This window comes from Salmo salar, chromosome ssa15, assembly GCF_905237065.1.
Source record: "Salmo salar chromosome ssa15, Ssal_v3.1, whole genome shotgun sequence".
Lineage (NCBI taxonomy): Eukaryota > Metazoa > Chordata > Actinopteri > Salmoniformes > Salmonidae > Salmo > Salmo salar.
This window is the reverse complement of record NC_059456.1, coordinates 70,509,740-70,535,791: the sequence shown is the minus strand read 5'-3', so window position 1 is coordinate 70,535,791 and position 26,052 is coordinate 70,509,740. Positions and strand designations below refer to the sequence as shown.

General features: G+C 39.2%; 1 protein-coding gene across 2 annotated transcripts in view; it reads left to right on the top strand.

The window, feature by feature from the left end:
- Window positions 1–23,185: 23,185 nt before the first annotated feature.
- Window positions 23,186–26,052, top strand: part of LOC106572214 (paired box protein Pax-7) — a 64,367-nt gene continuing 61,500 nt past the window's right edge. Inside the window, exons 1-4 of one of the 2 annotated variants that reach the window (XM_014146200.2) lie at window positions 23,186–23,425; window positions 23,626–23,720; window positions 24,931–25,166; window positions 25,764–25,893. In XM_014146200.2, coding sequence (XP_014001675.1) covers window positions 23,400–23,425; window positions 23,626–23,720; window positions 24,931–25,166; window positions 25,764–25,893 — 487 coding nt within the window. In that variant the 5' untranslated portion in view covers window positions 23,186–23,399. Of the gene's footprint in view, window positions 23,426–23,625; window positions 23,721–24,930; window positions 25,167–25,763; window positions 25,909–26,052 lie in introns of both variants that reach the window. The other variant, XM_014146199.2, reaches the window with a different exon arrangement.

Below are 26,052 nucleotides of genomic sequence, written 5' to 3'. Positions count from 1 at the left end.
GCAGGTCAACCAAGTAAAAAGTAATGCCATCTTCCTTAAAATACGAGACATTGGCATAAACATTACCAATGCTTTGCAACCTTCCCAACTCTATATACACAAGTGAAGAGTTCCAGACTGCCATCAACACAAAAGATGAGCATCCTTTGCTTTGCACCTTGATACCTAACTGACATACTGTTCCAGCAGTCCCAACTGTCACAATAGTCCAAAGCTGTTGCATTTATGATCAGCATCATTTTGAAATACAACATTACATTTGTTAGAAGGATAATATCACAGCGGTCTTATGTTGTAACCATTTCTGTGTAGATTATGAATACATGACTTCACAGAGCCAGCAATCAATTTTGGTTTACATTTTTGGTAAGGAGAGTGACTGGTTAGTGTGTTTGTTTTGGGACAAGAAGATCAGGAGTTTGGTTCTATATGCACTGTCAACACCCCAAATGCACTTCAATATGATAGATGATCAATGCATGTGTAGCAGAGATGGGTTTAGGTATATGCTCTAATGCCTAAACTTTAGCTCAGTGCTCTAGCATAGTCTTGAGCTGTCTGGACGACCCAGGTTCAAAACCCGGTCAGTCAAACTTGGTGACCTGTCTTGGATCACACAGGTAATGTGCCAATTTCCACAAAATGAATTGATTGTCTGTTGTAATGTGCTTAACACCAGTGGTTGAAAAGTTCCCAATTGTCATACTTGACTAAAAATAAAGATACCTTGATAGAAAATGACTCAAGTGAAAGTCACAAAGTAAAATACTATTTGAGTAAAAGTATTTGGTTTTAAATATATTTAAGTATCAAAAGTAATAGTATAAATCATTTCAAATTCCTTATATTATGCAAACCAGACGGCACCATTTTCTTGTTTTTTAAATTAACGGATAGCCAGGGGAACACTCCAACATACAGACATCATTTACAAATGAAGCATGTGTTTAGTGAGTCCGCCAGATTAGAGCCATTAGGGATGATCAGGGATGTTTTCTTGATAAGTGTGTAAATTGGACCATTTTCCTGTCCTGCTAAACATAAAAAAAGTAGCATGTACTTTTGGGTGTCAGGGAAAATGTATGGAATAAAAAGTTTATAATTTTCTTTAGGAATGTAGTGAAGTAAATGTAAAAGTTGTCAAAATATAACTAGTAAAGTACAGATACCCCAAAAAACAAATCAAAGTATATTTACTTAAGTATTTTACACCACTGTGTGTCAACAGTGTGCTTACTTTAGATATTCATCTCTTTGCTGTTACCCTCTGGACAGCAGGTCATTAGTATAGCTACTAGTAAGTTGTTTCAACCGGGAACACTATTCTCCTGCTTTGGTCTGTTTCAGTCATTGCAGGAAGTCCTAAAGAGCTGGAATGTGTAAAGGGTTTTGTCCTAGCTCTAACACCTGACTTAAATATCAACATCACGAATCATGGCGATAAACTTTGTTTTGTAATCAGGTATGAGCTGGGTGGGAACAAAAGTGTATATACACTCCTGACATTCAGATCTGCAGATGTCCACCCTTTTAAGTCACTATTCTGTACTGTGGGTAAAAGTAAAAGTTGTCAAAATATGAATAGTAAAGTACAGATATCCCAATAAACTACTTCAGTAGTACTTTCCAGTATTGTTACTTAAGTACTTTACACCATTGGTATAAAGTACATTATTTTCTTTAGGAATGTAGTGAAGTAAAAGTAAAAGTAGTCAAAAAATATACATAGTAAAATAATGTACACATACCCAAAAACAACTTAAGTAGTACTTTAAAGTATTTTTACTTAAGTACTTTACACTACTGCTTAACACCCCTGATACAGGGTAACCTAAACATTTAGAGTGAACCTGTAGTGGGCTTTCCTTTATTTTACATTTTAGTCATTTAGCAGATGCTCTTATCCTGAGTGACTTACAGTTAGTTATATGCAATTGATTGAAATTGAGGCATAGTCGGAAAACACTTTAAGAAAATTACATTCAAAATGTGAATGAAAAAACAATGCATATTTTACCCAGATCTGGTTGAAACTTCATAACCCAAAGTATGTCTAACATTGTCGGCCACAGCATTGCATAGCAAACTTTGGTTCCCAATAGAAATGTGGAGGCTCTCTAGGTGGACAAATTGAAGTATTGCCTTCATCGTCTAGTTTAAGAGAACAAAGTACACAAAAAGCAATATCTGTTTTTGTGCTACAACGATAGCAGTCAATAGACTAAAGAACTTTAATAACCTTCTTGCTTGCTCAATGACACCAAATTGGTGTTGTCCATGCATGCAGACTTGGGCCTACTGACTGGACACACCCTTTAAAGTAGATCAGTTGAGGAAGAGTAAGAATACCACAGCAGTCCGTCCACAGTAATAATATAATATAACATTGTGCCAAATAAAGACTAGAAATGTTATTCAAACCATCAGCGTCATCATCACGCTGTCCACTTTTTCCTGTGAAAAATCGCCCAATGAATAGGCACTTCAGATAATTACTTAGCAAACGAAATGCATCTTGCATGGTGGATCTGCGTTGGTTGATCAACAAAATGGCTACCATTGATCCCAGAGGTGCCTCGCGCCCCTCATGGAGGTCCCATGCTCTTCTGGACTCTGAGACAGCCTGTTCCAGCAGTAATCGCCTGTGAAAAACAAGTTAGCGATGCTTGGATGGGGCCGATAACAAGCCGGAGAATGGTAAAAAATACCCCACCATAAGAAATTAGCTATGTTTACGATACTGGCCTGCGAACATGAACTTTGTGTTGGGTTTAGAGTGCTCTCAATATGGCAATGGGATGTTTTTGTTGAGTGTCTAACTGAAATGTGCAGAAATGCAATTTTACTCCTGTGCCATTGCATGAATCTACCAGGTCTAAAGGCAGAATATAAAATAGGTATTTTCTATGTTTGAGAGACTGATTGATTTTCAAAAAGTATCTAAATGGTATTACGTGCTTCTAAGGATTGCACATACTGTAGGCCTAATGTCGGTTCCATACTTTTATACACATGTAGAACCAGATTACTAGCTCAACAATGAGAACATGACAGTGGCTGTAGAGGAGATGGAAGTTTCGGAAGAAGAAGTAGTAGTAGTAGTAGTAGTAGTAGTCATGGTCATGCATTGAGTGCTTCCATCATAAAGCATGGTTGCAAAATGACTGAGATGTATCACACACAAAGAATGTTTGGGCTGTCACTGAGGTCGAAGTTGATGTCCAAATTGCTTAAAAGGGGGTATGGCAGGGTTTATGCACCATCTCTGTATCCAATACCGCACTCCTAATTGAGATTACTGGGGTTGTCTATGGTGACCATAGACACAGTGGCCCCTAAATCTAGCGAACGCCTCATTTAATTGTATGGGGAATCGTTTTCTCCATTTTCAATCGGATTATCGGTTTGCACTAACATTTGTGTTTCAGGTCGTTTACTGAGACCTCCATGCTCTCTGAAACCAAACGGTCATGACGAGACAGCCGAAAGATTGAGAAGAGCGATTTTGCAGAGTAATTTGGTCAGACTCAATGGATTACTTCCTGTCCATCGGCTTCCAACGCATTTGGAAAATTGGGGGAGAAAAGTGGGATTTAAATCAATGTTTTGCCTCTCTAATCGGCTTGGTCTCTTTGCTGAACCAGTGTTGTGATTGCAATGTCAGTCTGGCCTACCATACTCACTATAAAGGAAACTATCCAGCTTTCTCAATCTAGGACCCTCGACGGGAAACAATGAACTACAATGTGACCATGTCCAGACTCTCAATTCACAGTCAAACAAGCATGGCTATTGTGCCAGAACATGTCATTTTAAACTAAGCATGAACTGGTTGTTGAAAAAGTTACATTTTTGCAATAATGTTTATACATATTGGTGTAAGTTGTGGCAAGTGGACTCACTTTCAACACACACTCTATAGTCCATTAAGATTTCATTGCAGAAATGAGGAAGAGCCTAAGACATACTAATAGGTTTCAACCTATTCTCACACGTTTCATGAAATATGTTCTCCATAAATGTATCAATTTCACATGTTTGGGGGCCATTTTACTTGTACTTCTCATCTTTTCAGGATAATTGTCCAGTAACCCTTAAACCTGGAAAACAAATGGAATTGTAAAATATAAAATGACCACCAAATAAAATGTGTATTGTACACAAATAATTGTATATTTCATCACGTGTTCACTCACTCACCCACACACTTATACAGCAGAAGTGAAAGTTGGGTTGGGAGTGAGTGGGAGGCATATGGGGCATCAACTGATTCACTTTTCATGGGTTGGTCACCCAGATTGATTTAGTGAAACCAATTGAGACAGCATGTAAAATTGAGGCTGTAACTTTCATCTTTGTTAAACAGAATCCTTTCTTTCTGACATTTTCAAAGGCAGCCTGTGCTAACTGATTATAGAAAAACAACCAACTAGTCTATCACATGCCAGGGACCGGCTTGTTGGAGAGGGGGTCTTCAACTTTGCTCTCGTCTTGAGACATGCAAGAACTCGGATGTCTTAACATTTCATATAATGTTGAAAAAACATGAAGAATAGTACATGTTAAATATCTGTGTTCGTCACTGCACCTGCATTTATAGTTGACACTTTTGAGAGCGCTCCATAAATAAAATATTTTTATTCATGATTAATTATGATATGCATGAGTGTGCTGTGTCTTATTAAGAGTGTAGTTCAATAGATGAAATACAATAGGTGTTGGCCCAACAGAAATTCCCATTGAAATCCCAGGACATAGATATATGTTCTTTCTGAATTGGGGTTCCTAATTTGAGTGGCATGAGTATTCATGCAAATTCAGATATTCAGTAATGCTAATCATAATCAGACATGTAGTATTTGCTTGAGATAAATCTGTACTCAGTAAGGAGGATTATGAATATTATTTTGCCTTGTCAGTGTCCCATTAGCAACATTTAACTTTGTTTTACAGAAATGAGTTTACAGGGATGCCCAGCCGTCCTGTGTGTTGACACAAAGAAGACACTACAGTCCTCCTCACCATATATACACTGAACAAAAATATAACCCCCCCATCAGACAATCCCACAGGTGAAGAAGCCAGATGTGGAGGTCCTGGGCTGGCGTGGTTACAAGTGGTATGCGGTTGTGAGGCCGGTTGGATGTACAGCCAAATTCTCTAAAACGACGTTGGAGATGGCTTATAGTAGAGAAATTGACGTTCCCATCTCTGGCAACAGCTCTGTTGGACATTCCTGCAGTCAGCATGCCAATTGCACGCTCCCTAAAAACTTGAGACATCTGTGCCATTGTGTTGTGTGACAAAACTGCACATTTCAGAGTGGCTTTTTATTGTCCCCAACACAAGGTGCACCTGTGTGATGATCATGCTGCTTAATCAGCTTCTTCATATGCCATATCTGTCAGGTGGATTAATTACTGTATATTGGCAAAGGAGATATGTTTTGTGTGCCCAAAATCTGAGAGAAATTAGGTTTTTGTGCGTATGGAACATTTCTGGGATGTTTTATTTCACCTCATGAAACATGAGACCAACATTTTACATGTTGCGTTTATATTTTTGTTCAGTATATTTGGGAAGTGAAGGAAACAGTTTAATTTGGCTCTAAACTCCAGCATTTTGGATTTAAGATCAAATGATAAATATGAAGTGACAATGTCACCTTTTATTTGGGGGTATTTTTTATATATATATATATACTGTATATGTTTTACCATTTAGACATTAAAGCATTTTATGTCTAAAGTCACCCCATTTGATAAAATCGTATCATCCAAATACAGAGGGTGAGGATTGTAAATGTTGAGTTTCCCACCAATTCACACCATTTCCCACTGTTATCTACAGTGCTTTCAGAATGTATTCACACCCCTTTACCTTTTCCACATTTTGCTGTGTTACAGCCTGAATTTAAAATAGATTAAATTTAGATTTTCTGGGTCACTGGCCTACACACAACACCCCAAAATGTCAGTGGAATCATGTTTTTAGAAATTTTTACAAATTAATAAAAACATGTCAAAAAGTATTCAACCCCTTTGTTATGGCAAGCCTAAATAAGTTCAGGAGTGAAAATGTTCTTCATCACTCTGTGCAATAATAGTGTTTAACATGATTTTTGAATGACTACTTCATTTCTATACCCCACACATACAATTATCTGTAAGGTCCCTCAGCCGAGCAGTGAATTTCAAAAACAAATTCAACCACAAAGACGAGGGATGTTTTCCCAATGCCTCACAAAGAAGGGCTCCTATTGGTATATTGGAAAACCTTTAAAAAGTAGACATTGAATATCCCTTTGAGCATGGAGAAATTATTAATTACAATTTGGATGGTGTATTAATTCACCCAGTCACTACAAAGACATAGGCGTCCTTCCTAACTCAGTTGCTGGAGAGGAAAGAAACCGCTCAGGGATTTCACCGTGAGGCCAATTGTGACTTTAAAACAGTTACAGAGTTTAATGGCTGTAATAGGAGAAAACTGAGGATGGATCAACAACATTGTAGTTACTCCACAATACTAACCTAATTGACAGAGTAAAAATAAGGAAGCCTGTACAGAATACAAATATTCAAAAAAATGCATCCTGTTTGCAACAAGGCACTAAAGTAATACTTAAAATGTTTATTTTGTCCTGAATACAAAGTGTTATTCTTGGGGCAAATCTAATACAACACATCACTGAGTGCCACTCTACATATTTTCAAGCATAGTGGTGGCTGCATCATGTTATGGGTATGCTTGTAATCGTTAAGGACTGGGGAGTTTTTCAGGATAAAAAATAAATGTAATGGAGCTAAGCACAGTTAAAATCAGAGGAAAACCTGGTTCAGTCTGCTTTCCACCAGACACTGAAAGATGAATTCACCTTTCAGCAGGACAATAACCTAAAACACATGGCCAAATCTACACTGGAGTTGCTTACCAAGAAGATAGTGAATGTTTCAGAGTGGCTGAGTTACAGTTTTTACAGTCATCCACATGACCAGGGCCTGTATTCATAAAGCATCACAGGGTAGGAGTCATCTCACCACCACCCGTCCCCCCACCCGTCCCCACCCGTCCCCGTCCATATGTAGGAGTCGCCGTCCCCGTCCATATATGCCTATTAATCATGATCTAAAAACAAAACTGATCCTAGCTCTGTGACTCTTTAGCCTTGTTCACACTGGCAGTTTGAAGTGACTCAAATCCCCCCCAAAAAATGTTGCATATCAGATTTGAATCTGATATATTCCCTGCCGTCTGAACAGCCAAAAAGCACATGGAATTACACATTTTCAAAGCAGATTAAAACCACATTCATAGGGGTTTTGAAATCAGATAGAATTCTGATTCCTGGCCATGTGACTTGGTTCTGTGCTATCCTTGGGACATCCCTACCGTATTGAAGTTGACATTTAAAATGGGTTAGGTAAGGGTTAAGGTTAAGTAAGGGTTATGGTTATGGTTAAGGTTAGGGTAAGGGTAGGGTTTAAGGTTAGGGTTTAGGGTAGGAATGTCCCAAGAATCCCGAACAGCACTGACCATGCAACGTGTGCCTGAAAGGTTAAATTAGATTTTTGTTGCCCTGAAGTGTTTTTTAAAAACTTTTATAAAGTACTACAGTATGCGTCATTATACCTACAGTTGAAGTCGGAAGTTTACATACACCTTAGCCAAATACATTTAAACTCAGATTTTCACAATTCCTGACATTTAATCTAGGTAAAAATTCCCTGTTTTAGGTCAGTTAGGATCGCCACTTTATTTTAAGAATGTGAAATGTCAGAATAATAGTAGAGAGAATGATTTATTTCAGCTTTTATTTATTTCATCACATTCCCAGTGGGTCAGAAGTTTACATACACTCAATTAGTATTTGGTAGCATTGCCTTTAAATAGTTTAACTTGGGTCGAACGTTTCGGGTAGCCTTCCACAAGCTTCCCACAATAAGTTGGGTGAATTTTGGCCCATTCCTCCTGACAGAGCTGGTGTAACTGAGTCAGGTTTGTAGGCCTCCTTGCTCTCACATGCTTTTTCAGTTCTGCACACAAATTTTCTATAGGATTGAGGTCAGGGATTTGTAATGGCCACTCCAATACCTTGACATTGTTGTCCTTAAGCCATTTTGCCACAACTTTGGAAGTATGCTTGGGGTCACTGTCCATTTGGAAGATGCATTTGCGACCAAGCTTTAGCTTCCTGACTGATGTCTTGAGATGTTGCTTCAATATATCCACATAATGTTCCTACCTCATGATGCCATCTATTTTGTGAAGTGCACCAGTCCCTCCTGCAGCAAAGCACCCCCACAACAAGATGCTGCCACCCCCATGCTTATGGCGGTTTTGGAGCAGAGGCTTCTTCCTTGCTGAGCGGACTTTCAGGTTATGACGATATAGGACTTGTTTTACTGTGGATAAAGATACTTTTGTACGTATTTCCTCCAGCATCTTCACAAGGTCCTTTGCTGTTGTTTTAGGATTGGTTTGCATTTTTCGCACCAAAGTACATTCATCTATACAGTGAGGGAAAAAAGTATTTGATCCCCTGTTGATTTTGTACGTTTGCCCACTGACAAAGAAATGATCAGTCTATAATTTTAATGGTAGGTTTATTTGAACAGTGAGAGACAGAATAACAACCAAAAAATCCAGAAAAACGCATGTCAAAAATGTTATAAAATGATTTATGTAAACAATTGTTGGAAAAATTACTTGTGTCATGCACAAAGTAGATGTCCTAATCAACTTGCCAAAACTATAGTTTGTTAACAAGAAACTTGTGGAGTGGTTGAAAAACGAGTTTTAATGACTCCAACCTAAGGGTATGTAAACTTCCGACTTCAACTGTAGCTGCATTTAGCATGGCTTCCTTATTTTGAGTATGTTTATAATTTTGCTAGAGTTGACTTGATATTTTATATTAAACCCACCTTACACATTCAGTTGTTTCTCAATTTGTAACTTTCTCAATTTGTAAAATACGTTGTTTTACATATTGTCTTATTTGTGCTGGTCTAATTCCTAAAATGGAAACGCAGAAGAATCTGTTCGCTCTAGGATAGTAGTAATATTAATATGGTGCTCTTGAGTGTCTCAGGTTTGTGCCATTGATCAATAAATTATTTAATCTTTGCTTCGTCAGATGTTAAAATGTTATGTATGAAAGGCATATGTATTCCTTTTTCACTATTTTGATTTCTTGAATTCAAGTGTTTGATGTAATTGATGGGTGACTAGGGGCTTTCTTGACTAATAATATGCTTATTAATTCATGCTTTGAATCTGCAACATAATATGTCAACAAGTTAGTTCTGAATTGCTTCAATACAGTACTGCATTCTGACACCATGAATTGAAATATATTTCACCTCGTTGATATAGTTGTCATAAATTATAAGGGATTAAATATGGACCTCCCACCATCTGAAGGAGAAGAGAATCTGATAAAATAAGGGCATGTTGCTAATATCATCCAGGTAGATAGCTAGCTAGCTAGCTTCTTTGCAAAAAATGAGCCTAGAATTCATGGCACATTGTAAATATCTGACTGCTACTAGGATAGTATTCTGTACAAGACACAATACCAAATGCATAAATATGCATAAATATGCCAACAACTATTTGTTAAATAAAATATTGAACAGAAAATGAAAATGTTCAATATATCTTTAGTTTTGGATCAAGGTTGCGAGTAGCTAGCTAACAGCAAAGGTGTCAGAGATTATGACGTGCAGGAACTTGCAGGGATTTGTAGTCTTGCATGAGGTCTATTTGATGCTAATTAGGTTTTTCAAATCTGAGAGTAAATAGAGCCAAATATATTGATAAAAGTCACCTTGTACGAGAGAGATATAAAAATGAATGGTGAAAAAATTATTTAAACCATTTACGTGTTTTACCGCTAGATTTTAAGGGAAATACTGTGGGGCTCTACTTGGCATATCTTGTTGCTTGCTAGCTACTCTGTTTACAATTTGACAAGAACATGTGGTAGTTAACTACCTTTTTATTTGTTTACAAACAAATAAGTTCATGTGTGCTAGCAAGCTAAACAGCTACCTAGCTTGTTGACTATTGTGTCTAGCGAAAAAAGCACTTGTTTTGAAAGTTTGATTCATCTTACCCTTTGAGGCTTTAAATGTGTACTTACACTATGATTTAGAACATTCAAAGCAACTGGGAAACTTCCATGGAAGGAAGTTCCTTAGCTTGCTACATAACAACTTCTGAGTGAGAGGAAGCAGGAGCACCAACATCAATCAGCAATGACAACTAGTGTAGCCATATCAGCAATGACTACTGTCTGAACACATACAAATCCAATTTGGTCACTTGTAACTTGCTGTTTGGACAGTTAGTCTTCCAAAACGGATAAAAAACAAAAAACAGAGCATTGTAGCCTGCAGATTCAGGCCCTGGTCATTAAGGTTACAGAGGTGTCAGAGTGCTTCCATTAGGAACCAAAGTCCAACCAGTGGAAAGGATTGGAAAGTCCTCCGACAAAACCTCTAACCTTTTCCTTTTCATACATTGATTATATGAGAGCCAGGGCGCTCTGTCTGTCTTTTACAGATACCCAGATGTACTTTTACTCTAATGATCTTAGTATGACATCTTGAGGAGAACCACTCACTGTGGAATGTTTGATGGGGACCAACATACTCAATGGTAAATCATTGAGGTAATGCAATAGGAGAGCAGATTGTATGTAGTATGGAGACAGAGTTTGTGACAGACAGACAGACAGACAGACAGACAGACAGACAGACAGACAGACAGACAGACAGACAGACAGACAGACAGACAGACAGACAGACAGACAGACACACACACACACACACACACACACACACACACACACACACACACACACACACACACACACACACAAACACAGCGTGTGTGTGTGTGTTCTACATAGTGGTTCTACATCACTTACATTCCTGGAGCCCATTGGTGATGATATATTGTGAAAGGGTGTAATGGCAGAACCCAGTGATTTAACACCGTTTAACACGTCCAGATGGAGGGCCCCTGCTCGGCCCCCATTGGCCCCCATGCTAAATATGTCATGTGGCTTCCAACTCTCGTTCCAATGATGTGGGGGTAGATTTTCGGGGCACCTGCTCTCTCCACACTCTTGGCTGTTCCTTCCATCCTCCATCTTTGTTTTTCAGAGCACTTACATCCTCTCTTTCAGTGAGTCTTCAACTCCACTGTCTATCTTTTAAGGTCTCAAGCCACATGTATTACATTTAAAAAAACATTTTTTTTACAATTGCTAGGACCCATTTCTCAATACTTAGGTCACTTTTTCAAAACTCTTCACACAGTTCTCCTAACAAAATTTCAGCTTGGCACAGCAGTTAATTTCACGTTCAAAATGCCCTAAAACTACCAAAACACTTCATACATGTCTCAAATCAACTCGTTCTTCCATAACACTAGCAAAGGTTGTTACCCAACAAGCACACGTTGTCACTCATAAAACAATGACCTAAACAACACTAACAACATGTAGCGCTACACAATGTTTTCTTTACAAAACAAGAATGACACCTCTCTACTGTTTAGAATTCACTGCAGTATATGTTACAGGAATGTATCAGACATGATGCAATATGCTTCAATATGTTTTATGTTATTTTATGGCATTGAGTGATTCCAAAATACAATAATTTGTATATACACCATCTACCGATACAGATAGAGTAGCAATACTAGTCAACCCTGTCTTATGCATTTGGCCACAGGTTCTCATCCACGTCAAATCTTATGTCATCTTGGGCAATACACCTTGGAAAGAATCTTTTGGCATGCCTGGTCCATCCCTGGCAATCTTCTGCAGATATGTCCAGGCATCCAACATTCATTGCGTCCAGGAGGGACATTTGATAATGTGGATGGTGGTCATAAACCTTCCACCTCCATGAGGAAAATAATTCCTCTATGGGGTTGAGGAATAGAGAGTAAGGAAGGAGGAAAAGTGACATCATCCTGGGATGGGCTGCAAACCACTCTGTGACTGCACGGGAGTGGTGAAATGCCACATTGTCCCATACAATTACAAACGTTGGCAGATTTCGCCTCACTGAAACCCTTTCCTCTCCTGGCACAACCCTTCCATAGAGGTCATCCAGGAATGAAATGAGACGATCGGTGTTGTATGGCCCAATTAGCGGTTTGTGTAACAGCAATCCATCAGAGGATACTGCTGCACACATTGTGATGTTGGCACCCCTCTGGCCCGGGACATCCACTGTGGCTCTTTTCCCAATAACATTCCTTCCTCGCCGCCGTGTTTTGGCCAAGTTGAAACCAGCCTCATCTACAAAGATGAATATGTGGGGTGTTTGCCTGGCTTCAATCTCCATGACTCTCTAAAATAAATCCACAAGGCAACATAAGAGTTAGGCTATTATGGTAGTTTACATTATACCTAAAAACATGCCATTGTGTGCCTCTGCCCTGTTTGGTTTAGTTCAAAACCAGTTCTGTATTTTATAGTCATCTTACCTGGACTTATTGGTTCCTGAGTTGCTTGACTTGTTCAGAGTTCCTCTCAAAGGGGACAGTGTACAACTGCTTCATCCTGACTTGATGTTGTTTCAGGACTCTAATATTTGTTATGCTTACATTGTCTGCCAACACTCGTCCCGAATCTCTGTGAGTTTTATGCCATTGTTTCTGATGACCATATTAACGATTGCAGTTTCCTGCACAGCAGTGAAAATCCTACCTCTCCCGCCTGTAGGAGGTAACCGTTGGGTCCTATGCAGAAATACAAAAACAATTACAATTACACACAAGTAGGTTTGGAGGCTTTGCTCAATTTACTTCTGTAATGTGCAGTTCAGTCAGATGCCCTTGCAGAATGCACATATTACCTGTTGTTTTGCCAGAAATTTCTCAGAATAGATGCCACTGTTGAGCGTTGCAGATTTGGCTGCACTCTCAGACCAGCCTCTCTCATTGATAGACCATGATTTATTACATGATCAATTATAGTAGCCCTAATCTCATCTGAGACTACAGCTCTTGATCTTCCTCTCAGTCTTCTTCCACCACGTACGTACTCCTCTCCCTCTCCTCTCCCTCTCCCTCTCCCAGCCACTCTTCTTCCTCTGTCAGCCACTTCTCTATCTCTGGCTGGGTCCATGTTTACATTACAGTACAGCATTATTCCTAAGATGTCCCCTTTTGTATTGATGGTAATGTAATTGAAAGACTAACACCTGTGTAGGTGTTCAACTACAAAGGGAATCAGCTGTGGTTGGTCTAATTGTTTTGATAGTATTTCCTTTTTTAGATTTGGAATATATTTCAATACGGTATTACTGTAGAAATGTTGCAAATTTATGTCTTATTAAATGTTGTGTTATTTTAGGTTGTGAACTTAAGTTTAACAGTTTTGAAAAGAGTATGCAAACATGTGCAAATTGGCCTGTAGTTACATAGAGTTTTGGTGGTGGTTGTGTCTGAGTGAGAAAAGAGTTCATGAAAATTGAAAGATGTAGTCATTGAATGCATTTTGTGCCAAAGCAATGAAAAATGAAAGACTCCTGCGTTGTCTTGTCTGTGTGCATAGGGGTCGTTGTCCTGTTCGAAGGTGAACCTTCGCCCCTGTCTGAGGTCCTGAGCACTCTAGAGCAGGTTTTCATCAGGGATCTCTCTGTACTTTGCTCCGTTCATTTTACCCTCGATCCTGACTAGTCTCCCAGTCCCTGCTGCTGAAAAACATCTTCACAGCATGATACTGCCACCACCATGCTTCACCGTAGGGATGGTGCCAGGTTTTCTCCAGACGTGACGCTTTGGCATTCAGGCCAAATAATTCAATGTTGGTTTCATCAGACCAGAGAATCTTGTTTCTCATGGTCTGAGAGTCCTTTAGGGGTCTTTTGGCAAACTCCAAGCAGGCTGTCATGTGCCTTTTACAGAGGAGTGGTTTCCGTCTGTCACCTCTACTATAAAGGCCTGATTGGTGGAGTGCTGCAGAGATGGTTGTGCTTCTGGAAGGTTCTCCCATCTCCACAGAGGAACTCTGGAGCTCTGTCAGAGTGACCATTGGGTTATTGGTCACCTCCCTGACCAAGGCCCTTCTCCCCAGATTGCTCAGTTTGGCCCCTCGGCCAGCTCTAGGAAGAGTCTTGGTGGTTCCAAACTTCATCAATTTAAGAATGATGGAGGCCACTGTGTTCTTGAAGAAATTCAATATTGCAGAAATTTTTTGGTACCCTTCCCAAGATCTGTGCCTCGACAAAATCCTGTCTCTGAGCTCTACCGGCAATTCCTTTGACCTCATGGCTTGGTTGTTGCTCTGACATCCACTGTCAACTGTGGGACCTTATTTAGACAGGTGTGTACCTTTCCAAATCATGTCCAATCAATTGAATTTACCACAGGTGGATTCCAATCAAGTTGCAGAAACATCTCAAGGATGATCAATGGAAATAGGAAGCACCTGAGCTCAATTTCGAGTCTCATAGCAAAGGGTCTGAATACTTACATAAAGAAGGTATTTCTGTTTTATATTTTTAATACATTTGCAAAAATGTCTAAAAACCTGTTTTAGCTTTGTCATTACTTTAATCAATTTTAGAATATGGCTGTAACCTAACAAAATGTGGAAAAGGGTTCTGAATACTTCCCAAATGCACTGTATATTAATATCATTATTACAACACACCTATCTGATCTATTTAAAATTAGGGGCACATTCGCTATATAACACAACATTGTTTTGTGAGAAAACCATCAGTTGAGTTGAAAATGCAAAGGAAACCCATTTAATTTGTAGTTTTTGTTCGGTACAAGGGAATTTAAACACAGACGGTAGTTTTATGTGCACTACGTCATCACACACAGCCTCCTATCCGCAACAAGTAATTTTGATGGAAACACATCTCTGGTGGGAGATGCACATATTGTTTTTATATTGATTTTAGAATATGCGCATATAAATATTTTGCCAATTGGATGTGAACTATTGACACCTTTGTTCTACATTGTATATATGGCGTAGGTTTCAAAAATAAGATAACGTTTGTTTTAGATGCTCAGCTATATAGAATGAATAAATACTGATCAATTATAAAGTTGTGAAAATGTGGTCGTAATTCTGCTCAAGGGGAAATCCTACAGATTCCCATCTTTCAATAGTTAGGTTCCCAAACAATTTACTACAGGTTTTAATGCGAATATTCAAAAATACGAATAAAGAAAATATGCTAATTTCCCCACCAATGATGTGTAGGCCTTTCCACCAAACGGACTTGTTGCAGATACAAATTTGTGCATGATGACATAACATTGTGTAAGTTTTTGTTGTATTGTGTAAAAATGTAAAGTTTAATGTGTTTCCATCCCATTTTGAACTCAACCTTTAGTTTTCTCACAAAAACTGTCTAAAATAGCAAATGTGCCTACTCTGGTCTTGGCAGGTGTGCTCTAGCCAACAGCTCGCAGATACAGTACGGGTATGGCTGTGCAGGTAGGCTAGTCCACATGATGAGATTATTATGGATAACCTGAATAAGTCCCTTGATATTTTTATTTGACCAACGGCAGTCAAGCATCGATCATCATGTCACCAGAATAAGACCCTTGATACAGTATTTATTGGAAAGGAGCATCAAGTCACTGTGCACTTTCACCACCCTGTGAAGCTTGTAATAATTTATTTAATCTGTAACCTAATAAACTTCATGGTTTCCCGAGTCGTAATGGGAGGACCACACACCATATCATCGCGTGACTCCAAGTTTACCTCAATATGATGGGTATTATAACAATATTTGCGCATTAAGGCATTTCCACCGCCATTTCTCGCATAATTAATTTGACCGACACAAAAAGATCCCACCATGTCGAACAAACAAATTATCTGTCGGCATTTATAAAATGGTACCAAAACTTCCTGTTTCCATCACAGTTGTCCTGATATTTTTTTTATGTGGTATGACTTTACTTGCATAAATACTGTGGATTGAAACGTGGTTAATGTGAAACACATTTTCATTAGATCAGATAGGTGTGTTGCAACTGTTGCCAAATAATGACATTAACATATTTTGCTAAGAATGTGAGAGCAGGGTGATTGCCCTACACTCAGGAAGGCTGCGCGGCGGTCCTTCGTCGGAAAATGTTGTCATCAAACTTTGTCATCAAAGTCTGGCATTCTCTGGATTTATGGTGCTTTCAAGACAACTGGGAAATCTGAAGAAAAAAAACTATGTCGAATCATGATGGCGTCAGTTGTCTTCAGGTCAGAGCTCAAGAAAGAGGCCCGAGTTCCCGACTTGCAATTCCGAGTTGGATGGCTGTTCAAAGCATATTTTTCCAGTCTAAGCAAATGTTTTTCCCGATTCCCAGTTGTCTTGAACTCAATGAAATCAGATTTCCCAGTTCTGAGTTTCCAGTTGTTTTGAGCGCAGCAGAAGTCATGCTGGATTGACACTATGGCCAATGTAAAATGTTTATCATTGGAAAAGAGGAAAAGAGACCCTTAAACCCAGACTTTGAACCACATACCCACTCCACTGAATAGCAGGCTAGTGATTGCTTTGCAATGCTTGCAGTTAGCCACTGATTCCTTCCAAACTACTCATTGTTGAATTTGCGATTTCCAACTTGTTGTGTAATGTTTATGTCCAATAGCTGATGAGCACCTATACATGTTATCTATAATTTCTCTTCATTAATTATCTTCATATGACAAGGATTAAAAAGGATTTGCCAGTAGATTGTCGACTTGATTCATGATAATGACTGCTAACTTGTTAGCTAAGATTTTGAAAGTATGTCCAATGCTGGTGACACTGTCAGTAATGTAATTAGAATTCAAGGCACACTTAACCAGCATGGCTACCACAGCATTCTTCAGCGATACGCCATCCCATCTGGCTTGCGCTTAGTGGGACTATCATTTGTTTTTCAACAGGACAATGACCCAACACACCTCCAGGCTATGTAAGGGCTATTTAACCAAGAAGGAGAGTGATGGAGTGCTGCATCAGATGACCTGGCCTCCACAATCACCCGACCTCAACCCAATTGAGATGGTTTGGGATGAGTTGGACTGCAGGGTGAAGGAGAATCAGCCAACAAGTGCTAAGCATATGTGGGAACTCCTTCAAGACAGTTGGAAAAGCATTCCAGCTGAATCTGGTTGAGAGAATGCCAAGAGTGTGCAAAGCTGTCATCAAGGCAAAGGGTGGCTACTTTGAAGAATCTAAAATACATTTGATTTGTTTAACACTTTTTTGGTTACGACATGATTCCATATGTGTTATTTCATAGTTTTGATGTATTCACTAGTATTCTACAATGTATAAAATAGTAAAAATGAGTAGGTGTGTCCAGACTTTTGACCTGTACTGTACACATATCAAGTCGGTCACATGGGGGAAGAGTTATTGTGTCATTAGGTGTTGCTGCGTCATATTATGGTGTGCTTGTAATTGTTAAGGACTGAGGAGTTTTTCAGGTTAAAAAATAAATTGAATGGAGCTAAGCACAGGCAATATCCTAGAGGAAAACCTGGTTCAGTCAGAAAATGGTTGCCTAGAAATAATCAACAATAAATTTCACAAAGCTGGAAGAATTTTGAAAAGAATAATGGGCAAATATTGCACAATCCAGGTGTGGAAAGCTCTTAGAGACTTACCCAGAAAGACTCATAGCTGTTATCACTGCCAAAGTTGCTATGGCAGTGATAAGTATTGACTCAGGAGTTTGAACACTTATGTAAATTAGGTACTTCTGTATTTCATTCACAATACATTTGCACATTTTTCTAAAAACATGTTTTCACTTTGTCATTATGGGGTATTGTTTGTAGATGGGTGAGAAAAAAATAAATGTAATCAATTTTGAATTCAGACTGTAACACAACAAAATGTGGAATAAGTCAAAGGGTATGAATACTTTCTGAAGTAAGTAATGTGACCTTTTTTGGCTCCAACCGCTGTCCCAATAAGGATTGCCTCTAAGACATGTGCTTATTGCGTCAGTATAGTTAGGCCCTGTCCTGTCCAGAAGAAACCCTACTCCCTTATCCCAAGACTCTTGTGTAGATCTGAAACAAATTGATTGGGGTAAGGATGTAAACAATAGGGTGAAGTCACTTTGAAGTTAATCTCAACTCTGTTAAAAGTTTACTCACAAAAAACTAACATGCCCCACCAATATTAGACAACTATACTGAAAGCCCTTAAATTGCTGAAATAAGTAAATCAAATCAATGATGAGAATAGTGTTACGCCCTGATCTGTTTCACCTGTGTTTGTGATTGTCTCCACCCCCCTCCAGGTGTCGCCCATCTTCCCCATTATCCCCTGTGTATTTATACCCGTGTTCTCTGTTTGTCTGTTGCCAGTTCGTCTTGTTTGTCAAGCTTACCAGCGTTTGTCCTGTCAGAACCTGTCTTTTCCCAGCTTCTCTTTTTCTTGCCCTCCTGGTTTTTGACCCTTGCCTGTCCTGACCCTGAACCCGCCCGCCTGACCACTCTGCCTACCCATGACCCTGAGCCTGCCTGCCGTCCTGTACATTTGCCCCTATCTGGATTACCGACCTCTGCCTGACCTGACCCTGACCCTGCCTGCCGTCCTGTACCTTTGCCTCTGTTGCTGTAATAGACATTGTTACTTCGATACAGTCTGCAGCTGGGTCTTACCTTATCCTGATAAATAGTCAGATTAACCTTTACATAACACAGACATGGTGGTGTAGCAGAAGGATTGGTCTACTATGAACCAAGAGGTTGTGAGTTCACTTCCCAGTTGAGGACTTATGTATTATAATTACTGTATAATTGAACATGTCAAAATATGTATGTTCAATGCACTGTGTGAGTATCCCTAACCTTGCCAACAGATGAAGAGCTATGAATGGATCAGTGATTCACCAATCAGGGTCATGACTGTCTTGGCAACACTAACAAGGTGTGATTTGTAATGAAACACTTTTTTGGGTTCCATCAGCCGATGTCCTGACAACTGATACACAGAAATGTTCTTGCAATGTTCCCATGAAACGTGTGTAGAACATTAATATCTTATGTTCTGAGAACATGGGAACCATGTTCTGTGTATGTTTGGTGAGACGTTGATGGAATATTCTCCTAACCCACAGAACTGGTTACTTGAATGACATTTCAATGTCCCATGTAACGTGTCTACACGCTTAGAGAAAAAGGATCCGAATGGTTTCTTCACCTGTCCTCATAGGATAGCCTTTTTGGTTCCATGTAGAACCCTCTGTGGAAAGACAGGGTTAGGGTTACCGAAAGGGTTCTACCTGAAACCAAAGACGGTTCTGCAAAGGGTTCTCCTAGACTTATGGTGACAGCCAAAGAACCCTTTTAAGTTCTAGATAGCACAAGTGTAGTAGATCATTAATATTGTATATTCTGAGAACATGGTATCCACATTCTGTGTATGTTCTGTTTGACATTAAGGGAATGTTCTCCTAACTCTAAGCTAGAAGTTTTTTGCTAACATAGAAAGAATGTTCCCATAAGGGAAAACAGGATACTCAAACATTAGGGGAACATTATGGGTAGTATTATAAAAACGTTCTCTCTCCCTTGAATTCTAAGCTGGGAATCTATAGGAATACAGCAACCACTTCCTTTTACATGATATTCTACACTCACTCTTTCAGAGGCCTGATCAAACAATTCTCTTCAGGAAGCGCTAACACATTCAAATAATATTGTGCAGATGTGAGCATGCCACGCTGGGTTGACATCGTCTAACCCTAACACGCTTTGGGGGTAGGTGTACAAGGAGAGAGAAAAAGAGAGATAGAGAGAGATAGACTTATTTACAGTTTCAAACATTATGTAGTATTGCTTGGTTTAATTTAAATTAATTCCGTGGCTGTACCTCCATATTTTGGAACATAGTCTCCCTCTAGTGGTTGCTTCATGACATGGCGCTTAAACAAATACAAATAACTGACGTCGATTATCCAGATACCAAGAGTGCACGTCAGTTTTTTAACCCGTTTGTAATTACATGAATTGGATTACTTGCAAAAAGGCCCACCAATTAAGAATGTCCATGTGTTATTATTAACAACTCTCAGTGTTTCAAAGAGTATGGATATTTAAATCCTACAAAATCATAAATGTAGGCATATGGATAAAATTCTATGCATCGGTGAAGATAGTATATGTCCAGGATGATCATATTCAAAGTGTGATGGGCAACAGGTGTGCTGGTGCCATAAAACCCTCTGACAGGTATAGGTCCCGTGTGGCTCAGTTGGTAGAGCATGGTGTTTGCCATGCCTGGGTTGTGGGTTCGATTCCCACGTTGGACCAATACAGAAAAAAGAAAAAAATTATGAAATGTGTGCATTCACTACTGTAAGTGGCTCTGGATAAGAGCGTCTGCTAAATGACTAAAATGTCAATGTAAATAGGCTACTTTCGCGCCACTGCATGTCAAGCGGCTCGCTGCTCCCTCAACCCTGCCACGCGAAATCATGAGGATGGATCAACAAGTTTGTTATGCTAGACCTAAGAAGACGAATTCGACTAGCCTAGTTAACACTTTCGCTAATGTTTTTGAAAATGTTATGAGCAAGGTATGATAAAAACATAACAAACAGGCCTAACTAAATGCCTACTACCAGTGGCGGTTCTAGCTTGTTTGGCTCACTGGGCGAACCACCACTTCAGCCCCCCCCAACAAAAAAACAGCACCATTCTGCACTAACTGTAATTTTTATTCAGACATTTAGAACAACACAAATAAATAATCATAACACTTAAAACTATATAAATATAAAATATATACAAAAATAAGACTCATAAATATCACAATGACGTAACAAAGACAAATATAAACTAATTTGTGTTGATTTGGCACTCGAGCATCAACACATTACCCATCCCCCAACACTGTCAACCAAGAGTCAACACTAAACCAATTCACCGTGGTGGTGTGCAGACTGGTTTTATATCATTTTTAACGATTTCGCACAGACCAGAAAAAAATGCAACAATATGTCTGTGAAACTATATATTCACAGTATTATGAATGAATTGTGGTTTATTTGGTAGCATTTCGTAGTGTGACTGATTTGACTAATTGCATTAGTACTGTACAAAGTTAGAGGTGCGCTATTTGATAGAGGTGCGCTATTTGATAGACTCTGCCCATATCGCCTTTACCTAAATCCGCCACCCCCTACTACCCATTTCAGGACTGCTCAATCAGGTAACTGCCAAAATAAAGGAAACTCTTGAGTAAATGGGACAAAGTATAAATCCATTCAAAGTAGATGCTTCCACACAGGTGTGGTTCCCATCATGCTTAGGGTCATGTATAAAACTGCCCTGTGGCCCAGGATTTTGGCTACCATGGCAAGGTATCTCAGTGAAAGAGGTCTCAAAAGAGCATAAGGGGTTTAAAGGGTGTGTGTGTGACCAGATCTTAACCCAACTGAACACTTATGGGAGATTCTGGAGTGGTGCCTGAAAGTGTTTCCCACCACCATCAACAAAACACCACATTATGGAATTTCTTGTGGAAGAATGGTCGAATCCTTCCACTACATTTCTAGACACTTGTAGAAGTGGCTCGTATTGGCCCAACATATTAAGACCCTTAATGTTGGTGTTTCCTTTATTTTGTCAGTTACCTATATTTTCTTGCATGTTCATTATTGTATAAGCCCGTCACTAGGTCTATTTATGAATAGACTATTTATTGATCGAGGTCAAACTTACAGAATAGGGCAGGCTATAGGTGTATAGACTATGCTGGTGTCCTAAGCATTAAAGTACAAATAGGCTAAATGTAGCCTATCCTATCTCCAACTCAACACAGGTACACTCATTCACTGAGTATATAAAACATTAAGAACACCTGCTCTTTCCATGACATAGACTGACCAGGTGAGTACAGGTGAAAGCTATGATCCCTTATTGATGTCACTTTTTAAATCCACTTCAATCAGCTTAGATGAAGGGGAGGAGACAGGTTAAAGAAGGATCTTTAAGCCTTGAGACAACTGAGACATGGATTGGGCATGTGTGCCATTCAGAGGGTTAATGGGCAAGACAAAACATGTAAGTGCCTTTGAATGGGGTATGGTAGTAGGTACCAGGCGGTTTGGGTCAAGAACTGCAACGCTGCTTGGTTTTTCACACTCAACAGTTTCCCCGTGTGTATCAAGAATGTTCCACCACCCAACTGTGGCAAGCATTGGAGTCAACATGGGCCAGCATCCCAGTGGAACGCTTTCGACACCTTGTAGAGTCCATGCCCTGACGAATTGAGGCTATTCTGAAGGGGAAAAGGGGAGGGGAGGCAACTCAATATTAGGAAGGTGTTCCTAATGTTTGGTGTACTCAGTATATATGTCAATAGCCCCTAGATCTTTTAGTAGAACAAAAACTCGGAACAGAGACCTTTTTAAATTATGATTAACAACAACATGTGTATTCCAATTACTCTAATAAAATATATACGGTTTAGTATTTGATAACCTATAAGGAATTTTACTTTGCCACTTGTATCTCTAACCAAATTAGTTTATTATGAGGTATTGTTATTCGTCGTACGAATGTGTTCCCTGTCACATCCAAATGGCACCAAAGACCGTAGAATCTATTGCATAATTGCCATTTAAAAGCATCATTGATGTTATTGGTCCAAAGTCGTTCATCAAGCAAATGCAATTCATGTAGGCCTATTATAACAATGTCTTACTTTCCAAAAGGGCACATCTTCGACTTGGTGTGTTCAGAGCAAACTGGAAACCTTTTGTAATGAATGAGTCAGTCATGTATTCTAGTTGTTTAGAACAAAACGCGTTTCCTGTCTATATTATCATGCGATTAGATTAGAGATGACTGTACACATAGCCTGCGTCTTTATATGCAAGCCTATATTTCATATGCGTAAATGAAACAACAAACGACATACTTAAATCCTGAATTGAGTTTACTTCTGCGTCCAAAACACACTGTTTTATCTTTCACTGAAGAATAATCTCCAGGGCCCAGTGGCAGTTTCATCTAAAAGGTTGGGTTGGTTTTGATGCGGCATGCAATGAATGGGAAGGCGCAAAATGTGTTTTACGTCGCATGCCGTTTTTTGTGATTGGTGGAGAAAACTTGGCTGTACTCCGCTTCCCCTCATGAATAAAAGAAAGCTCAGACCAAGAGCCTATCCGCGCGCGCGACAACCCCCTACGCCGTGCGCCAAAGTTATCACTTAAACTACTCCCAACCTCCATGCAGACTTTGTCATCAAAAACTACCAGAGCTTTTAGGAAAACGCTGCAAAGAATTAAGTAACCTTTGCGCACTTGAGAATTAAGGGACACCCTCCTCCCTCTGTACACACACAGTGTACCTTTTTCTCAGCAGTCCTGTTTCGCTCATGCTCCCCACCGTGCTACATCAGAAGTAAGTGTGTTTTACGGTTTTGGGGGTTTCGTTTTCAGAGATTCATCCGTTTGGATGAGTATAGGCCTATTTGTCCGTTTCATTTTTTTGTTGTTGAGTGGACTGCACTTGTTTTTTCATCGTCAAAACAATTACCACAAACAAGTCTCGACTTAGTGTAGCCGATGAAATATTGGCCTTGTTTTGCCTGCTACTTTTAGCTGTAGAATGCAGTCGTCTTTGCCAGGAACAGTACCTCGAATGATGCGACCAGCGCCTGGACAAAACTATCCCCGCACTGGCTTCCCTTTGGAAGGTAGGTGATGCATGCAATTTACAAACATCCATCACGGTCGAAATTACTGTATCATTCCAAGCAACATTTATTACTAGGTTAAAGCACTTTGTTTATCAACAAAATGTGCATTTGATTTGGGCCTTTATCCTCAATCACATTTGAAACAGCAAAATGTTGTCTATAGTTATACAAATTGAAAGGACAAGTTAGGCTAGTCATTATTTTCTACACGTTTGCCCTCTCTGGAGAGACTTTGTAGACTACAATAGGTTTTACGAAAGTCAAACTTATATTAGAATTTCACAATGGCCATGTCTGGGTGCTCGATTATGTGAATTTTTATGTAAATAGACAAACGTGTGAATAAAATGTAAAGGGACAAATTATTTGCATTGATTAATCGTCCGTGGGAGCGTCTCCCAGACAAGGTTCGTGCTCAAGTAGCTCCAATAAAATCTCCGAGAACACGAAGCTTGCAAGTTATCCTAGATCCGGGATTTATTGAAGTGTCCTGGTGCTGGAAATAAAAGTAAAATACACATCAAAACGACGAATCAAAGGATTACATCAATATTTGTACGGCATGGCGGTGAATAATGAATCCGGACGAAGCAACACACTTCACAGCCACTTCAATACCGGATGGGACACTCAAGTGCCATCTGGCTAATGACAAATTCTACCTTCAAGTCAAATATTTTTACACAAAATAACTTGTCGATTCTGTTGTAAAATGCCTATTTTTGTCATTTTCAATTTCTGTAGGCTACGGATTCATTCACTTCACGCATTATTGGAAATGTGTCCAATTAGTTTGAATGTAGTAACAGTGCGTTTAGGCCTTTATGTTGACGTTTTTATGGCTACATTTAATTTCTGAATAAAATAGCCTATAGGCTACATTCATTTATGTGTATATATAGACTACATAAATATAGGCCTAGCCTACATTGTGCAATAGCCTTCCACTAGATCGTATAGCCTAATAACGATTGCATTAGGCATCCACATGCCACATCCACATATGATATTAGCCTATCAAAAAATCTTTCGAACGCCACAAAAATATGCTAAATATTCAGACATGTAGCCTATAGGCCTAACGATCAAACAGTCATCATTTGCACTGTAAAACAATATGCATTCCGAAAAAAATGTTAATGCCAATGTTGCATTTGGTGTGTGTACACGAAATGTTTTCACAGTAGGCCTTCTTTCTTCTGCACAGTGTCAACTCCCCTGGGTCAAGGTCGGGTAAACCAACTCGGTGGAGTGTTCATCAACGGAAGACCACTGCCAAATCATATCCGACACAAGATAGTGGAGATGGCCCACCACGGTATCCGTCCCTGCGTGATCTCTCGACAGCTACGAGTTTCCCATGGTTGCGTGTCCAAAATTCTTTGTCGGTATCAAGAAACAGGATCGATCCGACCCGGGGCAATAGGAGGAAGCAAACCCAGAGTGAGTTTGAGAAAGTTCGACCTCACAAAACAACAACCATTATTATTACACGCCAATATCCTAAAAATATCCAAATACATTTAATAATATTATTATTAATAATGATATTAATATTAGCCTATTCTTATAATTATTCGTATAGTTATTATTCTTATTATCATGACTGTTTACCGTTATGGACCTGAGTTTTCACACCACCAAATATTCAAACTGTAACTGGACATCCAAGGTATTTATTGTGGATATTGTATTCCATTCCATGTTTGTTGCTTACCTATTTATTAACCTGCCATTGAAATTGACAAAAACGAGCAATTTAGTAGCATATATTTCCGGTGCCTTGAGACTTTGAAGTGTACTAATATATATTAAAAAAAACGGAATTAGTCAATTCAGATTTTATTTTTCAGTACATTCAACCTGTACTGAAGATATTTTTCTCGTGCTCTTTCTCCCTCTCATTTCCTCTTTTTGTATTTTCTTTTCTATTCTTCGATTTCTATTTTCTGCATTGTTCCTGCTTCTCATTTTCTTTCTCGCTCTCTTTCTTTCTCTCGTTCTGTTCTACTATCGTTCTGCGTAAATTAAACCCAAAAGCAGGTAGCAACGCCCGATGTGGAGAAACGGATTGAGGAGTACAAGCGCGAGAATCCCGGCATGTTCAGCTGGGAGATCCGAGACAAGCTGCTGAAGGACGGGGTGTGTGACAGAAGCACAGTTCCTTCAGGTGAGGCCTCATCTGGTAAGCAACCCTTTTTACTACACAAGTGATGTTTGCTCATATATATTTTGTTATACTTGTTCTCCATAATAGTGGTCGATATAAAACCATCACAAACATTATGTTGATGACATATTTAGAACTACCAGCATAGTTTTATGTCGG